The 18,374-nt window shown below is 36.9% G+C and overlaps 1 protein-coding gene across 7 annotated transcripts in view; it reads left to right on the top strand.

Moving 5' to 3' along the window:
• The window catches only part of MSH3 (mutS homolog 3), a 190,936-nt gene that overhangs the window by 122,417 nt on the left and 50,145 nt on the right, over positions 1-18,374 (top strand). For all 7 annotated transcript variants that reach the window (XR_007152176.1, XM_047858749.1, XM_047858760.1 and 4 more), the window contains 2 exons: positions 2,706-2,813; positions 10,620-10,731. Coding sequence is in view for 6 of the 7 variants with exons in the window: in XM_047858749.1 (XP_047714705.1) it covers positions 2,706-2,813; positions 10,620-10,731 (220 nt within the window). In the remaining variant the exon portion in view is untranslated. The remainder of the gene's footprint in view (positions 1-2,705; positions 2,814-10,619; positions 10,732-18,374) is intronic.

Consider the following 18,374-nt stretch of genomic DNA (forward strand, 5'->3'; position numbering starts at 1 on the left):
AAAATATTGCAAGAAAGCAAGGCTGAAAGAAAGTTCTTTCAAAAGTAAATGGAAACTTCTCTCAAAAAATGTGTCTCTTCTTCTGTATTCTAGAAGATGGGCTGTGGATGTTGAATAATCTTGATTACAGATTTTTAAAAAATTAAGTTATAATGCCTCCTGTACAGTAGTTAAATATTTTAGAAATAAATTTGTAAATAAAAAATAAGATAACTTTCTTTTTGTTAATTTCAGATGCCATTGGGCAACATCTGATGGTAAACTGTCATAACAGCTTTAGAACCCAAGTGTCTTAATCTTTTTCCTGTGGACCTAGCAATATCTTTTGACCAGAGATTAATGGCTTCATTCTTAAATTTGTTGGTGGCTTAGTGATAAAGTTTCATGTTATGCTGTAATCCCAGTCTATCAGATTGTTACTTGAGTTGCCCGTTTTTTAGCTTGTCATTTTTCTAGGTATGGGTAATCTCTTTGAAATTTGGGGAAGTGTAGCAAATGGACAAAGATCAAGAAGTCAAACAAGACTTTGTAAGAGTTATAATGGTGATATTAAAGGTTTATGACGGTTTTTTATTTTATTCACATGTCTTATTTATGTAATTGACATGAGAAAGAACATAATAGGCTACATCAAAATAATTCCCTTATCTCTCTCTGCCTTTTCTTTTTTCTTTTTCTTTCTTTCTTTTTTTTTTTTTAACTGAAATGGTACCCCCTGAGAGCTGTGTCACTCATTTCAATTCCATATACTAGAATATCATCAAGGACAGTTACCCTCAACCGAAGTCTCCTAGATAAGTAGCAAATTAAATTAGGGTCTTGCTGGCCTGGACAAGACCTGAGAAGGAGAGAGTGAGAGTATGAAAAAAATGACTGATGTTTAAAGCTGAAGGTACTTTGATATTCACATTGAGGGAGATAAGAGCAGAAATATCAAATGTAGCTGCTCTCTGGCAAAGCAGAGTGCCAGGATAGGAAGACCAAATGGGTCAGTGATGAGAACAGGGACAGAATAGGACACAGCCCAAGAGGTAAACCAGTGGTTAGATCTAAATTGAAGTTACAACCGGGAATAACAAGGCATGATCACTGAGCAATCACTCAGGAATGTAAGGTCTGTGTACCATGTGACATTTTCAAAACTGAGTCATTTTGTTTGTTTATTTATTTATTTTGAGAAAGACATAGTGTGAGTGGGGGAGGGGCAGAGAGAGAAGGGGAGAGAATCCCAAGGAGGCTCTGCACTGCCAGCACAGAGCCTGATGTGGGGCTCAAACTCATGACCGTGAGATCATGACCTGACCTGAAACCAGAAGTCAGATGCTTAACCAACTGAGCCACCCAGGAGCCTCCAAACTGAGTCATTTTTAAGGTGACAACAGAACATTATCTATCTGATGCCGGGTTCCAATCTCCTTTTTGCTTGGGATTTCTTAACACTGTTAGTGGAATTCTTGTTTGTTTTAATGAACATTAATTCAGTGAGAAATAGGTAAATTATATTTGTTATACTATGTTCAGACAAAGAGGTATAAAATATACTGTAAATATACTTTTCAGTTCATAAAGTTAACACAAAAGTAAAACTGGATACTTAAAATGTTGCCTCTATTTGGAAAAGTCATGTATATACAATACCTTTATATAATATTACTGGAAAAATCATATTACAGATTCTAAAAACTCAATATAGTGATAATATAGGAATAACTGATTACATAGTAGCTTAATTGGGATATCCTTTTCAAGCTAGGAAGTACTCTAAAACTTTTGGATTTAAGAAGTAAACAGATTAAATCTCAAAGTTTCTGAAACACATTGTACAACAGAGAAATCTTTTTTAAGGGAAGCATTCAGCATAATACTCTCATTTTGGGGGGAATCTTCTTTGAAAGGTTGTAAAGTATACCTGTGATATGAGATAATGGAATAATAAGTAAAAAAAAAAAAACACTTGCATACATTCCTATATATTTTTAAATACATCTTTCAATAACAGTTTTCTAAGCTTTTAATCACCAGGTATTTAGTTAGCCAAAGATTTGAGACAATGATTGTTATCTTTTTAAAAATAAATCTAAAATTTAATTTATATATGCATTTTTAATAATGTAACTGAAGATCACTGAAAAAAAGTACTTTTCTTGCTTGCCTTTAACAAAATTTATTATAATGGCTACTGTATGCCAAAGTTATGGGCGGTATGTTAGGGCTTGATAATGATAAGCAAATCAGACAAACATGGACTCTACCATCAAGAAGCTTCCAATTCAGCATGAGAAAAAGATATTGAAACTGTTAATCCTAGTTTGTATGATGCTATCAAGGAGAAGCACAAAGGGAGGCTGACCCATCTGGGTAGTTCATGTTATTTAAGTTGAATGAAAATGATCACATTTGTGTTAATTATATCTAAGTTGACTTGTCATGGTCAAATGAAATGTGTAATATGGTGTTAATAGTACACATCTTTTTATAGAAGTTATTTTAAATATATGTAGTTCTATCCAAATGAAACAAAAGAAGCCTCAGTAATCAAATTATTATATCAAACTGAAAAGTATTTCAGTGTAATTTCCATGTTTCTTAGGTATCCCTGGTTATTTTGTTTATGCTCATCTTAACTAATAAAGTGATTACTTATTGTACAGCTTTTATAGCTCTAAGAAATCAGTGTCCTCACCTTTTTGTTGTTGCTTCTGTAGGGATTTTAGTGAACATTATCACTCCTTGTGTAAAGCAGTACATCACCTAGCAACTGTTGACTGCATTTTCTCCCTGGCCAAGGTCGCTAAGCAAGGAAATTACTGCAGGTAATGTATTTTTTAACACTCCCCCCCCCTTTCAGTGCTTTAGACTAGATGGCATTATTCCACTAATTTTAGCATTTTTATTATAAAATATTAAAATATGCAAATATTTTGCACCCTTTGTAAAGCTGAATGTCAACACATATAGCTTGATTTGAAATTAACACATTCCTTTCTTGCTTGCTCTGTCATTTAGTACAGTGAAAGCAGATGTGACTCCAGAAGTGATTGTTATATATTTCAGTTTTTAAGTTTATGTGGGTGACATTTAAAAAAAAATTTTTTTTAATGTTTATTCATTTTTGAGAGACAGAGGCAGAGTGTGAGTGGGGGAGGGGCAGAGAGAGAGGGGGACACAGAATCCAAAGCAGGCTTCAGGCTCCAGGCTGTCTGCACAGAGCCCGACATGGGGCTCGAACCCACGAATCTGCGAGATCATGACCTGAGCCGAAGTCAGATGCTTAACCAACTGAGCCACCCAGGCGCTCTGGTGACATTTTTTAAAAAGCATAATCCTTTCATTTGTTAGCATTGACTTAAATACTTTGTAATATGTTTCACTTCATGATTATAAATACCATCTAAATCAGATATGGCTGGGACTCATTGTATGATCCATTTTGAGGAAGTGTTCTCTATTGCTCTCAAATTGTTCTTCCTTAACTTTAAAACCTTAAGCTTGAGCCAAATCTTTGGCCCAGTGCTGTGCCCTCCAGGCCCACTGGGTGAGGATCCTACCTTCCAGACCTACTGGGGCAGCATTTCTGTTCCTGTAGTTTTGCTGGGCAAAGATTGGGCCCCCAGAGCTCCAGGTCATGTTGCCCCTTTGGTGGCCCTATGCCTGGGCTCCACCCCTGAAGTGTTTCTTTGTGATATTCCCATGTCTGCTGGTGTCTGTGCCTGGCTCCCTCCTGTGGCTCCCCCAGGCTAGAATTTTGTGTTGGTGGCTCTCTGGGTCTGGAGACCATTGCCATATTGGGGGCTCTCTGGGCTATCTATTTCATAAAATCATAGCCCGCTCATGAAGGCTCTTATGAACCAATCGCCTTCCAAAGGCCTCACCTCCTAATACCATCACATTAGGTTTCATATGAATTTTGGGGAGGACACAAACATTCAGTTTGTAGCACAAAGCCTATTTTTTCATATACTTAAGGAAATTTAAGGGAACATTTACCTCACTGGCTATGGTGAGGAATAAAAAGAAAACATAGATGTCTTACTGCCTGTCAGTGCTTGTGACATACAGAATTCATTGTGTTTGATTAGATATGTTTTGCTGTTCATACGTCTTTCATATCTTGGTTTCTCTTTAGTTTGAGCCAAATAGCTTTTTTTTGAACATTTCAATGTTCTTTATACCTAGCATAATACCCATAGTGGATGTTAAAAAATTGGTTGTTGTAAAGTATTTATTTATTTATTTATTTATTTATTTATTTATTTATTTAGGGGAGGAGAATTGCAGGAATTGGCTATGCCAGTTTTAGATTAAAAACGTACTTTGCTATTTCATTTCATTTTGTTTTGCTATCTATTTATGTGTGGAGACCAACAGTGTTGGGCACAATAGTTTTGTTTAAAATAGGTTCTTTGCATTTTCACTATTGCCCAATTTCTTCTCACATCAGAGGGCTTCAAAAATTTTATCTCATTTATCATCCATAAAAGTGAGATCTGTAAATTTACTGTAGTTGAATCTAGTTCTGGGAGAATAAGAATCTACTCTCCATTGACTTGATTTCTTCCTTATGTACTGTGATCTTAGTAGGACTTCTTTCTTGCTGTACAAGGTTTGTGAAGCTAACTTTTCCTAAAGGATTTTGGTGAATTAAGTAGAGGATCAGCTACAACCTATGCCCTTACTGTGTCTTCCTGCAAAGCTCTTCCCACTGAAAAATACTTGTGCCTGGCTTACCTCTTCTTATACTTCTTCAAGTGGCCTTTTGCCATTTGTTACTGCTGATGCTGCAGCTAGTAAGACCAGAAGAACCATGTCTATGGTATGTGGTTTATATTATAACAAATTTAAATATTTGTATCTGTAAAACATATTCTGTACTGTCAGCACAGAGCCTGACGCGGGGCTCTACCGTACAAACTGTGAGATCGTGACCTGAGCTGAAACCAAGAGTCAGACGCTTAACTGACTGAGCCACTAGGGCGCCCCAGGAATTCTTTATGGAGATGTAGGTTTGGCAAAATCTCTGAGGAGTGAAAATACATACCTTATTACATCACTATAAAAATCTGATTAATTTGTAGACTCATGAGAGATTTAACAAACATTTTAAGTATATACACTAGACAGGTTTGGTCCCAGATTTTTCATTTAGGGACTTCTCCTTTTTTTGGCATCTTCTAGTCCATATATCAAGAGACTACTTGATTTGCATAAGTAAAATTTGAACTCTTTTAAAGCATATCTTTCATAGTGTAGACTTTGGATCAGACAGACATGGTTTTGAATACTTGCTTGGTTATTTAACAGCTGACCTTAAGCAAGTTACTTAACCTCTCTGATCCTCAGGTTCTGCATTGCCATAATACCTACCTCTCAAGAGATGTGCAGATTAAGTGAGGTAAATCTATATTAACTTTTTAAGCAGGACCAGACAGATGATAAGTACTTAGTAAATAGCAGATAATATTTTTCAAAGATGCTTATTTTAAAAATCAGAAGGATTAAGTATTTTAAAAATTATTTGTCTTTAATAAAAATATGGGGTATGTTAGTATGTTTCATACCCATTCAATTTATTTTTTAAAAATCATTTTTGGTTCTCTATCTTATCTGTCTCTTTGAACATGATCAGCATCGTTATCTTAAAGTCTGTGTCTGATAATTCAAATATCTGGAGTCCTTATGGGTCCTTGTTGCCTTGTTTCTCTTGCCTTGTTTTTGTTCATTTTTGTTCTTATATCTTTTTGATGCCTGGTTGTTTTGATTATGTTATAGGCATTATATTTGTAGAATCATTATAGAAATAACTTGATGTTATATTTCGTCTGAAAGAGTCACATTTGCTTCTACTAGACATCTCAAGATGCTGAAAATACTCTGGCATCAATCTAAATAATCTGTCATCTTATCTGGGCTTGAGATGACTCAAAGGTTCAAAAGCTGCCATTATTGCTTCAAATGTATTTCTTATGCCTGGTGTGCAACCTATTGGTGTCTCAGTCCAGAGCCAGGCTATCCTTCGTCTCTACCCTCAGCTGTTTCCTCAGGAATCAACACACTCCCTGGGACTCTGTCCTGCCCCAGGTCTTGGTTTGATAATTCCTTGATGTCTTGTTAGTTATCAGGTACCATCAAGTAACTATTTTCTATACTTTATCTAATTTTTCTTTTTGTCCTCAGTAGTATTGTTCCAAACGCCATATTCTATCAGGAAAATGAGTTCAGGAAATATTTCATATGCTAAAATACTTTCCAAATTGGATACTATATATTTTGTATTAAGAAAAATTCACTGGGGTGCCTGGATGGCTCAAATGGTTAAGCATCTGACCTTGGTTCAGGTCATGATCTCACAGCTTGTGAGTTTGAGCCCCACCTCAGGCTCTGTGCTGACAGCATGGAGCCTGGAGCCTGCTTCAGATTCTGTGTCTGCCTCTCTCTCTGCCCCTCCCCACCGCTTGCTCACGCTCTCTCTCTCTCTCTCTCTCTCTCTCTCTCAAAAGTAAATAAACATGTAAAAAAAATTTTTTTTAATTTTTCTTGAAAGAAAAATCCACCTGAATATTTTTAAATGAAAAATCATACCATAAACTTTAGGAAATAAAATCAACTTCTCTTTTTTTAGCAGAAATAAAATTGAGTGTAAATAGCCACCAAATAGGAAACTTTCATCTAAAATGCATTTTAAGCTAGTATTTAAGTATCTGAAGTTTATACTTTTTCCCCCTTAGATTTCCAGCTTGCTCAAAGATATTAGTGCCTTTGAACTATTGATGTTAGTTCAGACTGATTATTGGCTTTATAATCACGATCTTTCTTTTTTTTTTTCTAAATACTTTTAGGACATTTTATTCACTATAGCCTAACCTTGAGGCAAAAGTTCTTATTCTGTCTTTCTATCCAATTTGTATTTTGGATATTATATTGTTTTACTAATTGTATTGTTTCCCTGAGGCATTTAAAGGAGAAAGATGCTGTTTCAAAAATATAAAATAAATTTGTTCAAGTTCAGTGTTTCATTCTTTCCAGGCAGCATCCAGATTTCCTTAGTTCTTCTTAAATGCCGTGTCATCAACATGTTTTTCATATCCTTCTTGCTCTATCTTAATGTAGTGTATCGTCTCATTTCTCCAAATTATCGTTTGCTTCTCATTCTACCAGGAAGTGTTTTGTCTTTATATAATTTTGATAGTGACAGAGTAAGTCAGTCACTCATTTTCACAGATTTTCGAGCAGAACAAATCATTCAAAATTTTATTCTAAAGTGAAGACCTTCCTCAGAAATCCTATCAGTGTCATGAATAATGATCTATTGATTTCACTTGGCAGAACACCTAGGATTTTATTTTAAAACTGATATTACTTACAGATGCTTTCATTTTTTTTAGTAGTAAATTTATAATGCACCTAGGTAAAAATCCTGTCTTTAGAATTGTACTTTAAAATCCAAAAAATGTCCTTTTCCTGTCATTTTAAATGTCTCTTTCCAAAGGATAATTTTAAATTTTTACTCAGAAGATACTGTAGTTACTTTCTTTGAGAAATGTGAGGGTATATACTTGGGGTTTTGTTAGCCAGATATATTTAAGGAAAAGGATTTAAGTATTTAGGAAAGTACTATTTCTTAGTATTATGAGTAAGTTCAGAAATGTGTTTTATGCTAAAGTTCTGAGTCATAGAACTTAATAATCAATGAGTATAAGTTAACACAATACGAGGACACTGTTCACCCAGCACATTGTCAGAAATTAGAAAATTTGGTAATACCTCCTTTAGGTGAAGTTGTGAAAAAACAAGTCAACTTTCATATCCTGCTGGTGGGAAGATAAACTGATACAGATATTTCTTTTTTTTTTAAGTGTTTATTTATTTGAAAGAGAGTAAGTGCACACATGTGTGTGTGAATAAGCAAGCGGGAGAAGGGAAGAAAGAGAGGGAAAGAGAGAATCCTAAGCAGGCCCTGTGCTATCAGCATAGAGCCCGATGTGGGCCTCAATCTCATGAACTATGAGATCATGACCTGAGCTGAAATCAAGAGTTGGGCACTTAACTGAGCCACGCAGACATCTGATATAGATGTTTCTGTATGTTAAAATAAAAAATAAGCAAACCCTATGACTTAGAAAGCATACTTCAGGAATTTACTCTAGCTTAGACAAACACTTGTCTATATGTAATGGGTATGTGAGTGTGTGTGTGTGTGTGTGTGTGTGTGTGTGTGTGTGTGTATGTGTGTATATATATATAGTGTGTATATATACATGGTTGTTCATTTCACTATTGTTTGAAAATCTAAACACAGTCTAAAATATTTAACAACAGAGAACAGCTAACTCATTTATGTGGCAGCTTCCAAAGAATGTTAAAGATATGACAGGAAATTATCCTAAATCTTCAATATACCATACCATCAGTGTCCACTGGACCTAATTCAGCTTTTGAGTTTCTTAAATGTCTTTCAAAGAACAAAGAGAAAATTCATGTTTTTTTAAAAAGAAGAATAAAACTCATTCTGTCTTGCATTTACACTATGGGTCCATTGGACCCTTTTATAAATATGAGATGTATTTTGGGATCTTTAATGATTTTATTGTTTCTATATCTGGAATATCTTGCTATTTCATCATCCCAGGAATTACTTAATTATTGTTTATTGATTATTTCTACTAAAAAGTCTAAGAAAACTAGAGAATGGTAATGCAAAGGTGAGATAGAACTCACTATCACACCATCCTTCAGGGTTCTAATTGTGTTGCCTGAAGTGCTGCATCATCCTTCAGGAAGTTACAAAAAGAATGGAGATAACACCATTATAGTCGGCTTCTAACTTTCTTTGAACATAGCTGAGAACTCGCAATTTTTTATTTTTCACCCATAATAGCACAAAAAAGTGGCAGAAGACATTTCACAATTATTAATCAAAAGATGAATGTGAAGAGAAAGATAGTGCTCTAGATACTAATGATGATAATGAAATTTCTTGTATAAACCCAATCTCAGATTATGAGTGTTCAGATGACAGTATCCTGGATGAATTTTCCCCAAACTCAAGAATCATTATGCGAATATATTTTTCTAAGGGCAAAGTGAAATGTGTTCTTTTCCAGTCAGTTATTCCATAGGCAGCACACATCATGCAATATTTGGTGACAAGAACCTGATCCATCCTGTTTTGCCAAAAGGACATGTAGTAGTTTCTTTTGTCTTTTATGAAATTTGTGCCCTGAAGTTTACTTGATACTGTTTGTAGGTGGACAGGTGCTTAAGGTAGAAGACTGAAAGAAAATAGACGATGTGAAATAAAAATATTGACTTGGTTGACTATTCTGATTTGATATTTATAAATATAAAACTGAAAATTTGTTACAGTTGTGGAGCAAAGAAGATGCCTGGCCTCTCCTCAACAAAACTATAAGCTTTAAAAGATTTCAAAAAATTCAAGTATTACATTTTCGTCCATGCAAGTTGGGGAAGAACCAAAAATAATGATAAGCCAGAACATTTTAGAAACGTATTGAAATCAAAAATTAGTATTTATGAATGTCTGTTGTCCTAGGCACATGCATGATGGTTGGTGAGCAATTAATTACATTGAGAGTGTATTGTCCGTTCCAAGTATATATGCCTTTATGAGCAGGAAAATGTGGAATAAAAATATGAGATTTGCTCTGTTTAAGTTCTTACTAAAATTCCCCCTTCTGCAAATTATTTGTAAAATGACTATATTTGTAATGACTGTACATTTTGAAATGTACTTTCATTTGTAAAATGGAAGTATTAAAAAAAAAGTAGAAGAGTCCATTGGTGAATAGTGAAGCCAATGTTTTTAGTGTATATTGAGTGTTAAGGGGGGAAATGTAGTTGTAGAAATACACATTACAGTATGATCCTGATTTGTTCTGCTTTTTTTTTTTTAAATAAATCACAAACAAATGCAATGAGTGTATAAAAATCTAAATGCAGAGAAGAAAGTTGGGAAGGATAGATACCACACTGATCTCAGTGGTAATCTCTGGGAAGGAGAATGAGAGTAGGGCAGTGCTCATGGGGGATATGATAAATAGATAAAGCTATAGATAAAAACAAAGTTTAAAAGCTTAAATAACAAGACCAGCAAGGCAAAAAGTTAAGTTTTATATAAAAAAAAAAGTGAAAGATACCAATGATCCTAGAAAGATGTTTCAGTTGAACAGAATATAAAAAGTTTAGGTCTCCCAAGTCCAGCACATAATATAATTTCTATTAATGTAATAATTAAATCTGGACTAATTTTCAGGGCTAGCCTTTATTATGCTTATTACTAAAAATGATTTAAATAATACTGATCTGAACTGTAACTTTTAGTAATGAAAATATTGGTCTTAGATAATATTAACAAAATAAAAATTAAAAAAGATCTTGTAAAGTAGACTTCAGCAGTAGAGCTACTGTAGGACTCTGCTGAAGTTTGTCCTTCAAACACTGTTACAATAATTGTCCTAATTCTTATAGTTAAAATTTAACTTTAATACTCAAAGCCTTATTCTGGATGTATTCTTAAAGTCTGTTTTGTAAACGAGAACTTAGAGATTTTTTTAAAAGGCAGTTTTCATGCCTAGTAAATTGAAACATGCTTCTTTTTGCAGACCAACTCTACAAGAAGAAAGGAAGATCATGATTAAAAATGGCCGGCATCCTGTGATTGACGTGTTGCTGGGAGAACAGGATCAATATGTTCCCAACAGTACGAGTTTATCAGTAAGTACCATGTGATGCCAAATGAGTAAAAGATGATAACACGGATCCAAACTTTTAAATACAAAATAAGTATTTTTCTGATTTACACAGGTTTTAGCTGGTTTTCAGTGTTAAGTGTGGTAATCTTGGGCTCTACTTTTATATTCATCACCACATATGGAATTGGTGACATTTTCAATGAAGGATTATCCTTAAGTGGAAAGATGTAGCATCTAAATGGTTAATCTTAAGTTGTTATCCTAGGTAACTCCTAAAAATATTTTTCATTTATGAATGCCTAAATATGCTAATAGAGTGGACTCATACCATGGTTTTGCAAATTCCTATTAGTGTTTATCATTGTATGCTTTGACCTATGTTTCACCATTTTAAAATGTTCTGTGAAAGAATTAGAGATGTTTCAGCTCATTTCGGTGATGAGAACTTTTGTCATATGGGCTAGAGTTCTCTCACAGAACATTAATGATCCTAAAGATTTCTTCATTTAATACATACTTACTGCATTCCTATTTAGCTTCAGTAGCAAAGCAAGTGTTAGGACAGAGAGTAGGAAGCCAGACAGAGATACACACTGCTCTGAGGGAGCTTGTGACCAAGCCAGAAGGTTGTCCTGCTGTTATAATAGATGATCTAGGAAACCAGGTGGTCCCAGGAGCATGTAGCAGGTCAACCTAACTTATTATAGGGGGAACATTGAGCAAGGGTTCCTGGGGATGAGATACTAACTGAAGAAGGAGTCAGCATAGGCCAGAGAAGTAGAGAGGAGTATACCAGGTCAAGGAACCAACATGGGAGAGGCCAAGAGTGAGGCAGAGCAGGGTGAATTCAGGGAAGTGAAAGATGTTGAGTAACCTGGAAAAGTGAGTATGAAGAAAGAAGGGTTCAGAAATAAGGAAGAGGCCAGTTTGCTTGCATGCCATATTAAGGAATTTGAATTTATTCCTAAAGGATTTAGAATACTAGCAAGAGAGTGATTAAAACTGGGGAAAAAAAGCAAACTTATGGGAGGGAGGGTGTGCATGTGTGCCTTGCCTTTGTGTGTGTGTGTGTGTGTGTGTGTGTATTACATAGAGTACACTGTCAAAGATAAAGCCATACACTAATTAAAGTGGTAAGGGTAGAATCACATTACTGTGATTGCAGTAGGGAAAAGAGGATAGTGTGGACTGAACTCAACTTCAGTTTGTACAGAGATGACTGCGTGTTTTAAAGGGAGAGTGAGGGACTAGGAAAGAGGAATGGGGTGGGTAGTGGAGGGGGTGTCCTGCAGATTAAAGGGAGTAGAAATTGGAACAAGCAGGGAAGGGGATTGGTTAATGTGAAACCTATCTGGGTTTATTAACTGGCAGTTGGAGCTTCTATCCTCATACGGGGAGTGGAAAGAAAGGGAGAGTTGTCTTCTTGAATGTTTGCATTTCAAAGAGATGACTCACCTTGAGAAGACATTTCTAGGTGGTAGAAGATTTACATCTCAAAGGGGCAGAGAATGGATTTCTAACTAAGCTTTCTGAAGGAATTGCTCTCAGAGGAGGTACAGGGGCCTCTCTGCTGGTCATCACCTTTTGTCTGGAAGAAGCAGTAAATTCTCCTGGCAGTCTTGTACTTTTTCAGGTAGGAACTTTAAGAGGGTTGGGGTCATCCTAAGAACATGGCGTTCAGCTGCAAGAAACTGTGCTAGTGTTTATTCTGGTGTCTTAGTGGGGTGAGTAAACAAAATCATTTGTGCTGAAAGTGTGCAATTTTTAGAGGCCATGGTTGAAGCCTAGTGGAGAAGAGGGCCCCGGAGGAGCCTGACTACAATTTGTTCAAAGTGAGAGTCTTGGTCAGCATAGAGTGAAATAATCTGGTGATGAGATCAGTGAATTACTGTAGGGAAGAGTTCAGTGAGAGAGGTTGTATCAAGGAATGAAATGCCTGACTTTAAGATTTCAGAGATACTGCTCTTCTGGGAGATGGCAAGCCCTAGGTTTGGCCGTGGAAGGTGGGTAGCAGAAGTGGAGGTCTTTGGAGATGAGATCAAGGAACAGAGTTTGGGAAAAAGTCATCCACATGAATGTTGAAATCATCTAAGAGAACAGCAGCATTTGTAGGGAAAGCCAAAGGTGTTCCAGGTGCCAAAGATTCCAAGGGATGGAGACTGGTGACAGAGAATTTTGTAGATGCCTGCAGTGAGGACAAGCAGAGGTGGTAAAGTTCTAAAGAAACACATAAGAACACATAAGGGAGAACCTCTGAACTCTGAGATGTGTGTGGCAGGATGTGGCCGAAAGCGCAGCCTCCAAACGAAGTGAACAACAGCCAGGTTTCAGTTTAAGCCTTTTTGAAGGAGGTATTAAACAAGAAGGTTAGAACCACAGAAGGGCTTGGGAATTTTTCAGAGTTCAGTGGGAAAATTGGAATGTAGCAGAGCAGTTAGAAATTAGGTCAGAGAAAGGAAGTCCAGAACAGCAAGGGAGTTGGGAGTATAACAGAGTATTCCCTCTTGGGCTGTGAGCAAGGGTGACAGAGATACGCACATGGTGAATTTGGCTGGCCCCAAGTGTGGTAAGTGAAAGGAAATGCTTTGAATTACATTAAGTTTAAGATTACATTTTGATATAACACACAGACTTGTTGGTAGTGTATAATCTGGTCCACAAAGTCTGTAAACTTGTTCGTTCTCATTAGGGAATTTGTAAATTGCTTAATTTATCAAGCCAAGTTAATACGTACTGATGCTTTATTGACTTTTAAAAGAAGAATGAACGTAAGAATTTCTTTTTCAGTTCCCATAATACCAGTGGGGGTATAGCTTTTCTTGAGAAAGTAATATAGTTGTAACATTTAATACCTTGGTTTATATTTTACTTACAAATCACTTAAACATTACTTCCTGTTACTGTCCCCATCCCCCAGCACGCCAGCCAACTCAAACGCAATCCCAAGTATGTTATCTTCAACATTGATTTTTTTTTGTTTTTTTCCCTTTTTCATTCTTTTTTTTTTTCTCTTTCACATTATTTTGAAAGTATTATACTGGGGCGCCTGGGTGACTCAGTCGGTTAAGCATCTGACTTCAGTTTAGGTCATGATCTCATGGTTTGTGAGTTCGAGCCCTGCATCAGGCTCTGTGCTGACAGCTCAGAGCCTGGAGCCTGCTTCAGATTCTGTGTCTCCCTCTCTCTCTGTCTGTACCCCGCTCACGCTCTGTCTCTCTCTCTCAAAAACTGAATAAACGGTAAAAAAAATTTTTTTTAATGAATAAAAAATGTGTTATACTGTTTAATAAAGCAAGATTTGAGAACCTAAAGTAGCCTTTTACCTAATTACAAAAATGTTTTAAGGAAACATTAAAATTTTATATTTAGGGGCGCCTGGGTGGCGCAGTCGGTTAAGCGTCCGACTTCAGCCAGGTCACGATCTCGCGGTCCGTGAGTTCGAGCCCCGCGTCGGGCTCTGGAGTGATGGCTCGGAGCCTGGAGCCTGTTTCCGATTCTGTGTCTCCCTCTCTCTCTGCCCCTCCCCCGTTCATGCTCTGTCTCTCTCTGTCCCAAAAATAAATAAACGTTGAAAAAAAAAATAAATAAATAAAATTTTATATTTAAATTTTTACAAAATAAATGGAGAGATTTTTTTTCCAGTAGGCACTTTAGAATATTCCAGAATATTCTTTTTTTTTACATATGCTTTTTCTAACTTGAGTAGGAGTTGATATAGAACTGTTGCTATGGTGAAGTGCATTCTATTTTGCAGGGTATAAATTTATATATAGGGATAGTGTTGAAAAAGAACTTACTATGTAAAACTCAATTTAAAATAATTTATAGGTGTTAATTATAAAATATAGCCTGAAAATAATTTCCTGAAAGTCAAATGACATTGTTACTTTTGATAATCATGTAATTTTAAGAAATGGTCTTTTGTACATGTGATTATAATATACTTTTCTGGATTCTGTCTTATGTGAACTTATTATAGTTCTTCTGAACAAGCCAACTTTCTGCCTACTTCTCCTCTGCCAGTTTGAAGAATACTCTTTTTTTCACATTTCACAATTTTGCATTTATTTATGAATTTTTATTAGCATTATTTTGTGAATATTTTGTTCTTAGCGATTTTGACGCACTTTGTGTCAGTATTGTGCATGATATCAGGCTTATAAAGAAGAAAGAGACAGACTACCTCCCTAATGTGGTGGGAGACATACTCAATTACATTAACACTAATAGAGTATTTAACACAAACCATGAGGGAACTAACAGACTACCTGGTAGGAACACTGGCCCCAAACTTGAACAGGCATTTCAAAGTAAACAATATCCCAGTGGTCATTCAACAGACTAACATTTATTTTCTTGACCTGCTGTATATTAGCTGTTATAGAATACAAAAATATAGCAAAGAATTAAATAGAGAGGAACTGTGACTCTGAGGTGTTTGGGTAACATTGGGTGAAGATCCTAATGTGAAGGTGAAATGAAGACCAGGAGAGAGGTCTGAGCTGGAGTTAGGGATTTTAGGATGATCATGATGTATGTACAGGAGTTTAGATTCTGGATCTCTCAGGGAAATTATGTAACAATGTAAAGAAGGCTGATGAAAAAAAAGCCCTCTCAGGCGCTAACACTGAAGAAGTAGTTTCACTAAAAGCAGGTTTAAGTGAGGACTTTCTAAGAATCTTTTAAACATATTTCCCCTACCTTACTTTCAGAATTCAGAGTTCTAGTTTAGTCACACTTGCTCCAGTGGTAACCAGATGCTACTGTGTATTTCTTCCTATCCTGTGACACCCAGCTCTGCCACATCTTCTAGGAAACCTTGGTTTGACTTCTCCAAGCAGGATTGAAAGGAATACTCTTTTAAATCCTCTTTTTGTTTCCCTTCCCGATTCACTGCATAATCTGAGTGTTTGTGGACTTAGCAGCGCTGGATTTCCCCATGTCCATCTTGCCCATCTCCAGTTCAGTCCTCCATTCTGCAGCTGCAGGGCTTTTCCTAACCTGTCCTGTCACTCTCGCACTTAAAATCATGCTTAAAATTCCAGCCATGTAGTTCCCAAGTTACCATGCCTCTGGGACTTGGCAGATGGCATTCCCTCTGCCTAGAATGTCATCTTTCCCCAACACCATCCACTCCTGCCTCACACACACCCACAACCCACCCCATCCCGCCCTCCAGCTCCTGCTGTTCTTGAAGTCTTGTCTTGGATGTCACTTTCTGCACTGAGCCTCTCCCAACCACTGCTGGGTTGGGTATCTCATCACTTACCCGTTACACTCTTATTTCTCCCCATTTTGGTACTTACCCGGTTAATTATAAGTGCTTTTGTATGTGGTTCCTAGTGTACTGTAAGCTGCATGAGAAGGGAATAGGCTTCTCTGGTTGGTTGTAATGCTGCTGTCAGTCACAGTTCTCTGGCATTTAGCGGGCATCTAATCATATTTGTTAAATAAACAAGGATTAGCTATAAGCCTTGAGCAGTCTCCAAATCTCACTCTAAATTTTTGCCCTTTTTTCCCACAAAATGTTATTTTTTAGGATGTTGTATGGGAATATCACAGTTTCCTGAATAATTATACTGTAGAACTAGAAGGGATGTTAGGGATCATTTCGTGTAACCACCTCTTCTTACTTAGGAGGAAACCAAAGCCCAGAAAGAGGAAGTTGACTTGCCAGAGGTTACCCAAGTTGAGTAGTCTTGAACTATTTCCCAGAACACAAAGTATTGTCAGGCAAGCCAATGCTTTTTAATCTTCTTCACTTTTTCACTGTCTTGAAAATGATAAGGGTATGGTGATAAACTGGAATGAAAGGAAAAGGAAAATGTTGCTCAGAGCCAAAGGAGGTTGGCCCAAGGCTCTGGCAACCCCAGCCCCAACTGCCACCTTGAGGATTAGGAGGTCAGCTTCTTAGCATACCTGTGACCCATGAGGCAGACCAAGACATAATGTGCCAAGATAATTCTGCTTGGGAAATGCCACTGCAATCCCGTGCAGTCTCAGCACTGTTTATTTATTAAACCAAATGACTTTCTAATAGATGGATTTTTGACAGCAACTGAAGTTGGAGTTTTAGTTGGTTGTTGGTTTTTTTTGTTTGTTTTTAATGTAAGTAATATAAATTCCCCTTATTGGGAGAGGGAAAGGGAAAATTGTGGTTCAGTGTTTCTCAGTTTGTGGAAGGGAAGAAAACGAGTTGAATGTGCAAACCAGGAAGGTTCCCAGGAAATACTTGAACCCTGTGGATCTCTGTATCCCCAAGGGAAGTCCACAGCCCAGTGGTGGTGGGTGGACACTGAATTCCCAGTGACAATCCCTTCTCCTGAAATCAAGAAGGGACTTTAAGCACCTCAGCCCCTAGCACTGTGTGGCACATAGTAAGTGCTCACACATTTGTTACATGAATGATGCTTGAAAACAGTAAAGATGAGGGCGTGCTGGAGGGGAACAAGATCACCAACTTCCCATTTCCTTCCTTCTCCCAAGATAAATACTTCTAGGTACCCTAGAAATACTTGCCTTGACTATATAAAAGACTGATTATACTAATTTCATAAGCTATTTATTGACTCTTTGTACCTAATTACCAAGCAGAGTAGCAGTAATGCATACCATAAAAATATGTTTGAGCACTAAGCTTAATTTAATTCTGTGCCTGAATTATTCTCATAGATTTTGCTATAAATGTGATTTTTGTATAGTATAATCATGGGATCATACTGTTAAAAAAAGAAAGTAGAGGAAACATTAATGGCACTTGAACATTTTTTTCTGTTACTTCTCACCCCTGGTACCCATTTCTTCCTGCTTCTGAACCACTGAGATAAAGAAGGATATTTTATATGATAACTGATGACTTTTTAATGGGTTCTGACCTGGGCTTCTCTCTTCCTGTCCATAACCTATCTCCATTGATTGAATAAGTACTCATCCTTTATGACCCAAAAGATACTACTGCCTCCTCAGAGCTTTCATCATTACTCTGGTCAGAAATAATCTCTTTTAAAAAACTGAGAACAGGGGCGCCTGGGTGGCGCAGTCGGTTAAGCGTCCGACTTCAGCCAGGTCACGATCTCGCGGTCCGTGAGTTCGAGCCCCGCGTCGGGCTCTGGGCTGATGGCTCAGAGCCTGGAACCTGCTTCCGATTCTGTGTTTCCCTCTCTCTCTGCCCCTCCCCCGTTCATGCTCTGTCTCTCTCTGTCCCAAAAAATAAATAAATGTTGAAAAAAAAAAAAAAACTGAGAACAAACTGAGGGTTGATGGGGGGTGGGAGGGAGGGGAGGGTGGGTGATGGGTATTGAGGAGGGCACCTTTTGGGATGAGCACTGGGTGTTGTATGGAAACCAGTTTGACAATAAACTTCATATATTGAAAAAAAAAAGAAATAATCTCTTTTATCCAGGCATTTTCTTTGTTTTGTTTTTAAAACTCTTACCACGTACCACTGTTGGTACATAGAGGAAGTGGGAGAGTGCCTAACAGTGATTGGAGATGTAAATTCCAGTCCTGTTCTGCTGCTGTTTTGCTATCAGCTTGGATAGACCACTGTTCTCTTCATCTATGAAATGAGGGGATTAGGTTGAGTAACAACTAGCTCTTAGTGGAATATAAATTGGGCAGCATCCAGGCATCAGAAGGATTTGGACCCTTTCCTCAGCATCTCAG

This window comes from Prionailurus viverrinus, chromosome A1, assembly GCF_022837055.1.
Source record: "Prionailurus viverrinus isolate Anna chromosome A1, UM_Priviv_1.0, whole genome shotgun sequence".
NCBI lineage: Eukaryota > Metazoa > Chordata > Mammalia > Carnivora > Felidae > Prionailurus > Prionailurus viverrinus.